This window comes from Ceratotherium simum, chromosome 5 (assembly GCF_057802395.1).
Source record: "Ceratotherium simum simum isolate JZ-2026a chromosome 5, ASM5780239v1, whole genome shotgun sequence".
Classification (NCBI taxonomy): domain Eukaryota; kingdom Metazoa; phylum Chordata; class Mammalia; order Perissodactyla; family Rhinocerotidae; genus Ceratotherium; species Ceratotherium simum.
In genome coordinates, this window is record NC_141904.1 from 18,741,590 (window position 1) to 18,755,470 (window position 13,881).

Here is a 13,881-nt window from a genome sequence, read left to right on the forward strand (position 1 = left end):
TTTAAGTCCCTTGTGCACAGCACTGTGAGTCCAGCCCGTCAGGTCACACCACAGCAGGGAGCCCTACAAGCATGCTGACCACTAGGTCCTAGACAATGTATCATAGAGAAGATACAGATCCTGGCAGCATTTTTTTCTCTGTAGACTAGTTACGTGTGCACTCCTTTTATTCACCTGTCCATTCTTTTTTTTTTTTTTTGTGAGAAAGATCAGCCCTGAGCTAACATCCATGCTAATCCTCCTCTTTTTGCTGAGGAAGACCGGCTCTGAGCTAACATCTATTGCCAATCCTCCTCCTTTTTTTCCCCAAAGCCCCAGTAGATAGTTGTATGTCATAGCTGCACATCCTTCTAGTTGCTGTATGTGGGATGCGGCCTCAGCATGGCTGGAGAAGCGGTGTGTCGGTGCGCGCCCGGGATCTGAACCTGGGCCACCAACAGCGGAGTACGTGCGCTTAACCGCTAAGCCACAGGGCCGGCCCACACCTGTCCATTCTTAAAGACAGGTACTGGGTATTACGTGCCATCTGTGAAATAAAATGAGTGTGAAATTGGAGTCAGAGACTCCTGGGTTTGAATTGTAGGCCATATAGAAGCTGTGTGATGCTGGACAAGTTACTTATCTATTCCTAGCCTCCTTTTTCTCATTAGTAATAGGAATATGAATACCTACCTTCCAGGGTCATTTTAAAGAATACTCACAGTGCTATTAAAATACTGGCCCTGCCTGACATGTAGCAGTCACCAATAGATGGCAATGACTATTGATATTACAGAACACCTAGCATTGAGGAAGTACTAACAACACGTTTAGTGAATTAATGAAGTGACTCTACATAATTTCTTTATGGCTCCTTCCATTGCTAATGGGCCCTCCAGCAAAACATACCCTGCAAGGCCATCTAGTACAATGACCTCTTTTTACAGAGAGAAAAATTGAGGCCCAGCCAGAAGACGTAACTGGTAGGCTGCCCAGCAGGGCAGGCAAAGCTAAAACCTAGGACTTTGGACGCAATGTCCTGAGCTGACCCCACCATCCCGTGACATGCTTTCTTGGAAGGTGTCATTCATATTTTCTTCCAAGGTTAGTTAAAGATTTCACTTCCCATTTCTCTTTCACCAAGAGAAGCCAAGTCCCAGGATCTTCAGGTGGGCCCACGAGAAGTGGCTGGTTAAGCTGAGCAGAGTCTAGTGCTCCTGGGGCCAAAACAAACAGATCACTGATCCCTCTACTGCCCCACAGCAAATGCCATTGTTTAATGTCCCTGCTCTCTGTGGAAAGAGAAGACCCAAGTCCACCTGGTTTCTCAGCTGTTCCAAAGTAAAGCTCTGACCTATACTGATTTGTAGATAATTGGTGTCAACTGTTGGTTTCTACAATTGAATTATCTTACCCTTTTAGTTATTCTAAATGTTCCTACAGCTAGGCCTTTTACATAAATATATGCAACTTGTCTTTATGTGTAATTTAACAACACTTATCAGCCCCACAGGGTAGCATCTGCCTAAAAACAGATTAACTAGCCTCTATCCCCACTCCTTCACCCCAGGGAAGGTGGTGAGAGTCCCAGGCTTTTATTAATCCTCAAAAGGATCCATTACTACCTCAAATATGTTGAAATGGTAAACATTAACTATCTGTTCTGGACTTCTTTCCAAGTTCTTAGAATTGGGAGGAAGTGGAGGTAGGGTACTTGACAGCTCTTCCCCAGTACCAGTGAAAGGTCCCTGTTGGGCCAGGGTGTTCAGGCTCCTGCCTCAGGTCTATGCCACTCAAGACTGCAAGGTTGGCTCTCCTTAGGGGGGGAACTGGTGGCAGAAACTCAAGCCAACAGTCTCTGAGGCTTTGGGCAACAGAGCCTGAGGACTCTGTAGCAGGTGAAACTCCAGGGGAGAGTCTTCCGAGAAGCCCCAGCATAAAGGATAAGCATGCCCATGGCTTTCTGGGGGCAGCCGGCAGGGAGATGACCTACCACCAGATGTGAAAATACCTTTCCCAAGAAGGACTGAAAGATCTGGAGCAATCTGGAGCAGGAGACAATACTAGAAGTGGAATCAAAATTGAGCAGGAAAGGGACAAGGATGAAGTAAAAAGAAGGTCTAGGCCAAAGTGGACAAGGGAATAAAATCAAGAAACCCTAGAAAGCAAGCTACTATGTTGTTGAATAATACACAAAACTGTAGAAGAGGGAGCTCTGTGAAGTTAGAAAATCTTTCCTAAAAATAGCCTTATTCTAAAAGTTCAGGAAAGCAAATTTAACCTAAATTGAGCAAAAGAAAGTATCATGGTCAAATATCATACAAAGTTATTATAAGAAAAACATTAAATAGGAAGAAAAATAACATCTCTACAGATGTTAGAGATGCCAGAAAGCATGCCAGAAAGATACATCCACAAAACATCTTAAAAATCTGTAACCTACACAAAGGTATGAAAAGAGCCAGAAACAGTAAAAATGTGGGCAAATATTAAAGATTTTTCTTTTTCATTTTTAAGTTTCTTTAAAAGATAATTGACCACTTGATGTAAAAATAATAAAAATGTATTGTGGAGTTTCCAACATATGTAGAAGTAAAATGTATGATGAGACCACAAAAGATAGAAGAGGGAAATCAGTGGGGTAGGGCAGTCAGCTTGTGTTGGCTCACAAAATCTCGTCTCAACTCTGAATTCATTGACATTACTTTAGTACCTTGAGATCATCCATGGTGACAGCATTTACTCCATGAAACTGGCAAAGGATACAAATCAGGGCGTTTTTTACCTTGAAGATCTGGTTGTTATCTGCACATCACTAGGGAAAGTGGAACTGTACTATTCTAGGCTGTTACACTATACACAAAGTGATATAACATTATTTGATGCTAGTATTAAGTATATCAATGTTATTTGATATAACATTATTTGATGCTAGTATATTGCAAACCCTGCAGAAGACATTAAACAAAGAAGAATAGCTAATAAGCCAATAGAGAAGATAAAATGGAATACTATAAAATACTCAATCCAATAGAAGGCAGAAAAGAGGAAACAAGGAACAAAGAACAGATGAGACAGACAGAAAACAAATATCAATAATTACATTATATATAAATGAACTGAACATATCATTTAAAAGGGTATAACTTGTCACACTCAATGAAAAAAGAAAGAGCCAACTACATGCTCTTTATAAGAAACCCACCTTAATATAAAGAAATATGGATTAAAAATAAAAGGATAAAAAATAATTTACTAAGCACACACTAATAATCAAAAGAAAGGTGGAGTGGTAATATTAATATCCAGTGAAGAAGACTTAAGGACAAGAAGTATTACCAGAGACAACTAGGGACATTTCATAATGATAAAGGAGTCGATTCATCAAGAAAGCCTGACATCTTAAATGCATATGCACCTACCAGAGCCTCAAAATACATAAAGCAAAGTTTAATAGAACTAGAAGGAGAAATGAGCAAATCCATACTTATAGTTGGAGACTTTCAGTAATTAATGCACAAAGCAGACACAAAATGAGTCAAGACAGAGGATTTGAACAATAACATTAACCAACTTGACCTAATTGTTACTTATAGAACTACATTATGTATTATAGAACTACACATTGTAGAACTATGCCCAACAATTACAGAATACATATTTTTTTCAAGTATACATATGGAACATCCACCAAGATAGACGATATGCTGGCCATTAAAAAAAAACTCAATAAATTAAAGAGAATTGAAGTTAGAATATATTCTGTGATCACAAAGGAACTAAATTAGAATTCAATAACAAAAACATATCTGGAAAATCACCAAATATTTGGAAATTAAAAATAACTTTTAAATAAACAACAGATCAAAGAAGAAATCTTTGGAAAATTAGAAAAAAAAGATTTTACCTGAATGGTAATGAAAATACAACATACCAAAATTTGTGGGATGTAGCTAAACTAGTATTTAGAAGGAAATTTATAATTTTATTTTTTTTATTTTTTGTGAGGAATATTAGCCCTGAGCTAACATCCGACGCCAATCCTCTTCTTTTTGCTGAGGAAGATTGGCCCTGGGCTAATATCTGTGCCCATCTTCCTCCACTTTATATGGGACGCTGCCACAGCATGGCTTCACAAGCAGCGCATCAGCATGCTCCCAGGATCTGAACCTGCGAACCCTGGGCTGCCGCAGCGGAGCACATGCACTTAACCACTGCACCACTGGGCCAGCCCCAGAAAATTTATAATTTTAAATGTCTATATTAGAAAAGAAAAATGTCCTAATAATTGATCTAAGCTTGCATGTTAAGAATCTAAGAAAAAAAGCAAATTAAATGAAAAGTAAGTAGAAGAAAGGAAATAAGGCTAAGAACAGAAAATAAGATAGAAAATAGACAACCCATAGTGAAAATTTATAAAACCAAAATTTGTTCTTTGAAAAATTTAATAAAATTGGTAAAGCTATGGCTAGACTGATCAAGAAAAAAGAAGAGAGAAAACACAAATTACCAGTATGAAGAATGGAAGAAGAGATATCACTACATATCCTATAAATATTAAAAGAATAATAAGGAAATATTTTGAACAATTTTATGGCAAAAATAGACAATTTAGGTGAAACAGATAAATTCCTTGAAAAACACAGATTTTGCAGCTCTAGATTTTTCACTCATGCTTTTTTAAACCTTACACTTTTTTCTTTGCTATGTTCATGTTTTCATTTAAATCCTTGGGCATGTTTATAACAACTGTTTAAAGTTCCTTCTCTGAATACCATCATCTCTGTGATTTCTAGGTATGTTTCTATTGGTTGATTTTTCTCCTGACTCTGGGTCACATTTTATGCTTCTTTGCATATCTGGTAATTTTTGCATTTGATGCTGGATATTATGTATGCTACATTGTTGAATATTTAGATTTTGTTATCTTCCTTTAATGAGTACTGAGGTTTCTTTTAGAAGGCAGCTAAGTTAGTTGCAGATCAGCTTGATCCTACCAAGGCTAGTTTCACTCTCAGTAAGGGCAGTTATAGAGCAGCCCCACGTCCAAGGCATGACCTTCAGTGAAATCCTTAGGTGTTCAAGGACATCTCTTCACTCTGGTTGGTAGGAATGTGAATGATTTCTGGCCTGTGTGAGCCCTGGGAATTGTTCGGTTTATACGTTTCTCACAGTTATTCATTGCCTCGCCTGATGGATTTCAATTTCATGCTACACACATGCAGACTGGTGTTTTACTGGAGACTCTTATACAGATCTCTTCTCTATACAATATCCAGTCACCTTGGCTTCCCCAAGCTCCTATCTCTGTTTCCTCAACTCAAAGTAATGGGATCTCTTGGGTTCCCCCTCCCTGTGCCATGATCTGGAAATTTCCTCTAGGCAAAAAGTAGTGTCATCATTCTGCTCACCTCTTGTCTTTCCCTCTTTCAAGGATCATAGTCCTATGCTGTTATAATCTAATGTTTGAAAACAGTTGTTTCATATATTTTGTCCAGTTTCTTAGTTGTTAATGGAAGGAGGGCAAGTCCTGTACTGGTCACTGTTTCACAGGTGGAAGCAGAAGTCCACACTCATAAAAGTGACATTTAACAATATACAACTTAGGTTCCTAGTCAACGTTTATTGAGGCACCACCATAGGCTGGCATTATGGTAATAATAGATATGGCGAAATCTCTGATAAGAAACTGACTTAAAAGTAATAAGTGTAAATCACACTTTCAGGAAGTTGACTATAAAAGTGCAGTAGGATTGGATTTTTGCAGTAATGTTAATATTTTCCAATTAATCTGAATCAGGAGTTTGATTTCACTTGACTTTATGAATCTTAAATGTTAAAATATACAAACTTCCTTATCCTTTGTTTTTATTATGTAAGTCCTTGATACTCTGTGCACCGATGCTTTTTTCATGCTTGTAATCACCACTCAGTCTCCCTTCAGACATATTTTTGCTTAAATTCTATTTAAGTGACTTGACTCTTGGGTAAAATAATCAGAGAATAGGGAGGGAAGTTGAGCTAGCCTTGTAGAGTTCTAAAAAAAGGTACGGTTTAATAGATATTAACTTCAGAAGCACAATTCTAGTATAAAGAAAGTTTTCTCCTCCCAAAAATCTGAGAACATTTAATGAAGCTTTCTGAGAAGAAACAATAATTTTTTTCATTTTAATTTCTGCATCAGTTACAGTACATAATTATAAAGATAATGTTATATCTTTGTTAATGTTAACACCGACCCACATACAGAGAAGTGAGAATGTGGCCCCACCATATTTGCAGGCTCTGAGCATCTCTGCGGTTGCCCACTTTCATCAGTTTTTAATTTCCATGGAATGTGCAGGCATCCAGAAGTTCTGTGAAGCATAAGAGAAAGACTTTTAGGTACTGCCTTTGCTTACTAAACACAATTCTGTTCCTATTTTCTAAAAGTAAATGGTAGGTAATAAAGATTTTTGTGTGTGTGTGAGGAAGATCAGCTCTGAGCTAACATTCATGCCAAGTCTCCTCTTTTTTGCTGAGGAAGACTGGCCCTGGGCTAACATCCATGCCCATCTTCCTCTACTTTATATGGGACACTGCCACAGCGTGGCCTGACAAGCAGTGCGTTGGTGCACGCCCGGGATCCAAACCCTGGCCACCAGCAGCGGAGCACACGCACTTAACCACTATGCCATGGGGCCGGCCCCTCCTAAAGATTTTTTTAAAACTCTCTCCCTCTCTCTCTCTCTCCCCTAACTGAGGTCAGTGCTATACTTAAATACCTACATTTTCCTTTCTTCCTGGTCTCTTCATCTCCAGTGCACAAAATAATTCAACAAAAATTCCGGCACACTCCCAATAATTTGATTATCCCAGCTCTAATTTTATTTTTTCAATTTATTTCTTTTTAAGACAGCTTTGCCATTCTAAAATATATATATAAATATAACGGGCCTACTATAGGCTAGCTACACTTTATTTATTTGTTTCTATTAATATTATTTACATATTTTACTTAAAATATTTGAAAATTGGTCCTCTATGAGTGGTATATATGTGTCATTTCGCAACCCTCTCCCTACCCTGAAGTGCTCACACACATATATGTTCATTTTATTAGCAAAAAAATGGAAATACACATGTAAACAAGTTCAATTTCCAAATGATCTCAAGTTCTTTTACACTGTCTGTCTCCTTCAAATGATTTGGCCTTTTTTCAGGTAATGTCTTACACTGTTGTCTAATTGAGTCACCCCACTGGTAGGTCTGAGTCCTCCTGCAGGGCCAGGAGCAAGCCCTACACGTCTTTGTGTTCCTATCGGTACTGGCTCAGGGCTTGGCACATGCTGGTCCTTAATACAAACATGTTTACCTCGACTCCCATGTTATTGCTCCTCAGTGTTTTACTCTACTCACCAGAGGATAAGCATTGTTTCACATTAGCAATAGCCATGAGATACTCTGGCCCTAAGTATTTTTGATAAGTTGTTTTGTCCTGAAGGTTAGCCAGACATTCCGTGTCATCACTGAAGAGCAGGTCCTTGGTCGAGGATTTGAACAGCTGGAACATCCTATATTCAAACCCATTTCTTCCAAAGAGCTCCTGAGTCAGACAGACAGACAGTGAGTGACCAGCAGCACCAGGGAGCACGAGGTTGTGTATTCTGCCTCAGAAGACCTGAGTCTGCTGGACTGCTCAGCTCCAGCCCCTGGGGAAACCTGGGACACGGCAACAGTTTAGGAGGCACTGTAGTAAAATGGCAAAAAGTATGGCTTCTGGATTCAAGTCCTGGCCCTAGCTTGTCCTTGTCATGTGACTTTAGGAAAATTCTTTACTGAGCTCAGTGAACCTCAGTTTACTCAATAGTAAGTGGAGATAATAACACTAAATAGTGAGATGATGTATACAAAGCAACTGCTAACAGAAAGAGCTCCAAGTTTGCCACTGTGTCGCTATTCTGCCAGGCAGCGCTGGATATTTTCAACAGTCTGGGTCATACTTGCATGTCTTCCTGCTGCCCGGGGCCCTTGCTACCTTGCCTCTTCTATTCTCTGGATCTTCCCCGGGCACCCGACCATTTCCATCTCTTCCTTCCCCTCCCCTCTCTTCCTTTATCCACTTCCCTTGTGGCCAAGATGGCAGCTCGCCCTGTGTGGGGCCCATCCTTTCCAAAATCCATGACCAAGAGCCTCCTGTTTTGCCAGCTCTCTCTGGGTCATTATCCTTTACCTGGAATGTGTGGGCAGCATATGCTAAGACATGGATTACTCGTTTGGGCCTCCTCCAAGAATGGGGTGTACTAGTGCAAAAGGGAGACAAGGCTTTGGGTTTTCCTTAAGACCATTTGATTTAGGCAGCCCGTTACTCCATAGGATCAGGCCTTGTTGGCTGCCTATACAGGTCATAAGTTGTCTGAATGTTGGCTCTTTAATGTTCACGAAGCTTCAAACAGTGCTCAGCCTGCTTAGGTTCAGGAAATGCATTGGGATCCACCCAAGGTCAAGTAGAGTAATCTCCATTCTGCTTTCCCCACATGTAGCTCAGCCTAGTGTGAAGGACACTGAGCCAGCTCCCTTATTTCTGTGACAGAAGAAGAGACAAAGGGATAATTCTCGTGGAGTAACTGAACAAGCCCAAGAGATACCATGACTCTGCTCAGAGAGTCAGATGAGTCCACTACACTACAGACGCCCACGTGTCTGAGGCTTTCTTAGTCCACTTTGATGTCCTAGACAGCTGGGGAACAAGAAGTAAACACAGCCACCAGTTTTCATCAGAGGCAGGGCTGCAAGAATCAAGTCCACTGCCCTGGGAGAAAGAGTGTGAGACTGGGCTGGGGTGAGTCTGTGCAGCTCTGCAAGTGAACTGAGCACTCAGTTGGGGCATGCAGACAGGACCCCATGGGTGTCCATACCTGTTGGTTGAAGAGCATTCTACGAACAAAATTTGCGTTATCTTTCCTTGAGACCACAGCATGATTTGGGACTCTGGCCAAGTGGCAGCTCTGAGCCTCAGTCACAGGCTTCCTGGTGCCATCGAGGCACAGAAGCTGAAAGTCTTCCTTCTTCAGATCCTTAGCCCATGCTTCAGGGTTCTTTCCTGGGGACAGATAGCGGGTCAGCCACAGCTGACAGCTTTGGTCAAGGTACCCTCACTGGGGGATGTGACCAACCACCACTGTCTGGGACAATCACAGAGACACTGAGAAATAAAACAATTAAGATTTTAAAATAAAACAGATGAGAAACATTCATAAACTCACAAATTCATACCCTTTCTTGTTAGTGATTTTCCGTCCTGTTAAAGGCAAAGATTTCTTAACTAGGCCTGAAAACCCCCTAGCCAGAAAGGACAAGATTGATAAATTGAACTATATTAAAATTAAGGATGTCTGCTCATCAAAAGACATCACTAAGAAAGTGCAAAGGCAAGCCTTTTCAGAGAGGGACAAGATATTCTCAGTACATACAGCTGACAAAAACTCGTACCCAGAACATATAAAGAATGCCTATAAATCAAGAGAGGCAGACGTGCTCATATGGACTGCAGCCCCCATGTGTTTGTCGGTTGAGTTCAAGGCCAATGAGATAACCAACCCTGTCAAGTCTGACCAGACATGAAGGATTTTCTCACTCCCTAAATAAAAAATGTTAGAACCAAAGTCACTGGAATCTGGTAGAGTTAATAAACTTCCCTTGTGGCCCGACTAGAGAGTGATTTCCTGTGAGAGACTCAGATTTTTCCAAGGGAGGAGAGGACAGTGCAGGCACGTACCGTCAGTATTCTGCAGGACTGTGGGGTGCTTCAGAAAGGCCACATCTCCCTTCTCAACCAGACATCTGCACAGCAAGGGTCAGGTCAGCGGGGAGGATCAACAGGGGTGGGAGGGAGCGACACCGAGAGGAACTCACTGAGAGCCCACACCCCTCCACCCGGGCCACGGGGCACATCCAACACTGACCACTTCCACACACACAACCGTAATGCCTGGTTGTCCTGGGAGTTACAGGGGAAATAGAATAGAAGAAGAAATCCGCTTCTTTACTTTTTACTGTAGGTAACCATTGTTTGGTTCCTCATACTGATCGGTTTCTCCAGAGGAGATGCTCGTGTTCTCCTATTAACAGGGATATTCGAGGATGACTCTCTGGTTGGATCAAAACTCACATCAGAGATTAAAATCAGTGGAGAAGATGTGATTTTGAAGTCTTGTCACACCCATATGTCTACTCAGCCTTAAAAGTTAATGTGCATCACTAAATATTTGTTCACGCTTAATTCTCTGAAAAATGTTTCTCTGTATTTAAGGTGCATTCTTTATGAGAAATGTTGAGCACATTAAAATTGGTTTTATGACATTCAGTCAGTTGGAAATTGATATTAATTATTAATTATCAGAAGCAACTCTCCAGTTTTCTCTCTCTCCTAACTTCAGATCGCTCTATACTTAGGATCAACTGCTCCCATTCGAGTTTCCTAAGCTCCCTGGCCCTATTTCTTTCCTTCACCCCTCCCCTTCATACAGTCCCAGTCTTGAATGAGGATGATCATCAGCAATGAGGCAGACCACAGACCTCCTGATCATTAACTTCACCTGGGCATTCCTGCGTTCCTTTCTCTACTCTAGACCTGTGGTTCTCCAAGTGTGGGCTGGGACCAGCAGCATCGGCACCACTTGGGAACTTGTTAGAAATGCATATTCTCAGGCCCCACCCCAGACCTACTGAATCAGAAACCTGGGGGTGGGGCCCAGCGATCTGTTAACAAGCCCCGCAGAAGATTCTGATTTGTGCTCAACTGTGAGAACCACTGCTTGAGGCAGCCAGCTCCCCACGCTATAGAGCAATGACTTCAAAATGCTTTCCTGCTTCCTACAAACTACTCTCTCTACACATACCCGTTCCCCAACACTCACACACGCTGACACGTGCTCTTGCTTTCCAGAGAAAACACAGAAATCATCACACGGGCTGTCTTGCAACATCCCTCTGCCTAATCTGCCAGCCCCAGGCTCCAGTGCTCCTCTCTCGCCCTCCAGGTACAAAGAAGGAGGCAAGGTGTCCCTCCCAGCAAAAGTGTCCTCCCCGCCCTGCATCCCATCCCTACCCAGGCTCTTCAGCACTTTCTGCTATGGTTATCCTTTTTCTCTTACATAATTGGAGCCTTCCCCTGTTCTCTGGTCTCTTTTCATCAGCACTCACACTTCTTTTCTTTTTTAAAAAACAATAAGTACTGACTTGATCCCACACTGCCCTCAGCAATGGGCCCCCTGCCCCTACTCATCCAAACACCTAAAAGGACTCATCGCACTTAACCGTCAGCATCCCCGCACACCACCCTCACTGGCTCTTGCCGGTGAGCTTATGGGACTGACTCACTATTGAATCTGCTCCTGCCAGGGTCACCAGATCCAGGGACCAGTCACTGTACTCATTTTACTTGATCTCTAAAGTTCATCCTTGCCCCAGTGATTTGAAATATCATCTTTGTTATAGACCAAATGTAATACGTGCATGTATCTGACTTGGAAGTCTATTCTCTTCCATTGATTTATCTGTCATTCTTGCACATAACCAGCCTGTATCGATCACTGTATTACAGTATTATATAGTATTATAATGTGATTTTTATATCTAGGAAAAAAAATTCCTTCTGTATAATTTTATTTAGAAATTCTTGGCTCTTGTTTGGTCTACCAAACTTTTAATACTTTTTTGAGAACTGACTTCTCCCTCCCATCCCTCTCAATCCACCTGATCACAGTGGAGGCAGCTAGAACTTTACAACACAACTTCACTGCATGAGTTGTGTGAGCAGGAAGCTTTCACCTGAGGTGGGCTGACAATTCCATTTCCTGGGAATCGGAACTAATACATTATGGTCTGTGTTTGACTGCTTCTTTATAACTGAGGAGCTGTAACAACGCTGGCACTGCTGGTCACAGATATTTCCTTCCATGTGGACTGAGGAACAGAGAAAACCACCCTGCAGGGGACGAGAAAATGAGGCAGATGTGCAGAAAGAGAGAGAGAGAGAAGCAGAGTGTGTCCCCTTATACAGTCATGTGCTGCATAACGACATTTCTGTCAACGACGGACCACATATACAATGGTGTTCCCATAAGATTAGTACCATATAGCCTAGGTGTGTAGCAGGCTATACCATCTAGGTTTGTGTAAGTACACTCTATGATGTTCGCACAACAAGAAAATCACCTAATGACACATTTCTCAGAACATTTTCCCATCATTAAGCGACACAGGACTGTACTTAAATTTCATTCGTTGTTTACTGGAATTCTAATTTAATTCCCGAATTTTATCTAGGAACCTTGATCTTAAAGTATCTTGGCTGGCTACTGAGGCTCAGGACTCAGCCCTTACAAGAAGGAAGCTCCCAGAACACCTGTTAAAACTTCTCCCTTGGCTTAAGACGGTTCACATGGGGTTTTTCATTTGCAACCAAAGGCATCCTTATTCATTTTATTAAAGATATTAAACAAGATAAGTAGATAAAATGTATAGTATTCTAGAGAGTGATAAGTGCTAAAGAAAACATAAAGCAAGAAAGGGGGATATGAAATACTGGCAAGGGTGTGAATGTGAAATTATAGATGGAGTGGCCAGGAAAGACTTCCCTGAGAAGTCCTAAAGGAAGTGAGGGAACTACCAAGATGATGTGAGGAGGAAGAGCACTCCAGATGGGGGTAAGAGCAAGTGCAAAGGCTCTGAGGCAGGAGTGTGCCCGATGTCTTCAAGGAACAGGTAGTATGCCAAGATGACTGGAGCAGAGAGAGCAAGGGGGAAAGATGTAAGACTTTAGGTCACAAAGAGCCTTCCCAGATCACAAAGGGGCCTTATAGGTCAAAGAAGGACCCTGACGTTTACTCTGAGTGATATGGGAAATTACTGAAGAGCTTTAGGCAGAGAAATGTGATGCTCTGATTTATGTTTTAACAGACTCACTCTTGCTGATGTGTTGAGAATAGACTGTGGTGGGGAAGAAGGATAGGACAGATGCATGGAGACCTCTTAGGGGGCTATTATAAAAATCTGGAGAGAGATGATGGTGGTTTGGATCAAAGTGGTATCAGTGGACATGGGTGATGAGGTCAATTCTGGTTACCTTTTGCAGGTAGAGCTAACACGATTTGATGATAGGCCAGCTATGGGATCTGAGAGAAAGAGTAGACGTAGATAACACACACCGAGGTCTTGACTTTTTTTCCAAAAGGAAAAATGGAGTTGCCTTTAACTGAGATGGGAAGGACTGCAGGAATTACTGGTTTGGGTGAGAGTGTGTGAAATTTCAGAAGCTCAGTTTGAGACGTTTAAATTTGAGATGGTGATTAGAAATCCAAGTGGAGATGTCCAGTAGGCAGTTGGATATACCAGTCTGGAGTTTGGTCTGGAATTTTGTCGAGACATCTGAACAGGAATGTAATTTGGGGAATTGTCAGCATATAGATGGATCGAGACTAGATAAAACCATCAAGGGTATGGGCATGAAGAGACTTTGTCCTGGGGCACACCGACATGTGGAGGTTGGGGAAGTGAGGCAGAACCAGCAAAGAGACTGAGATGCAGCACTAGGAAAGGGAGGAGGGAATCCAAGAGAGCGTGGTGTCCTGAAGCCAAGGACGAACATGTATCCAAGAGGAGGAAGTGGTCAGTGGCGCCAACGATGCTGGTAGATCAAGAAACACAAGGACTGAGAACTGGCCTTAGGATTTATTTAGCAACACAGAGGTCACCGGCGACTTAAAAGCACAGTTTCAGCTGCGTGGTGGATGGCGGTGTACCAAGGGGGAGGTGTGGTGGGAGTAGTCTGCCCGTGTGTCAACAACCAGGAGCGCTGTTTTCTGTAGATAATTTAAAAACAATAATAAAGCCAACTCCACTGGTTGGAGGTGGGGAAGG

General features: G+C 41.8%; 1 protein-coding gene across 1 annotated transcript in view; it reads right to left on the reverse strand.

Moving 5' to 3' along the window:
* Positions 1-6,251: 6,251 nt before the first annotated feature.
* LOC101390529 (inhibitor of carbonic anhydrase-like) overlaps positions 6,252-13,881 on the reverse strand; it is a 41,223-nt gene continuing 33,593 nt past the window's right edge. The window contains exons 14-17 of the mRNA XM_014789504.2: positions 9,737-9,801; positions 8,877-9,061; positions 7,378-7,564; positions 6,252-6,335 (exon numbers count right to left, since the gene is read on the reverse strand). Coding sequence (XP_014644990.1) covers positions 6,301-6,335; positions 7,378-7,564; positions 8,877-9,061; positions 9,737-9,801 — 472 coding nt within the window. The 3' untranslated portion in view covers positions 6,252-6,300. The remainder of the gene's footprint in view (positions 6,336-7,377; positions 7,565-8,876; positions 9,062-9,736; positions 9,802-13,881) is intronic.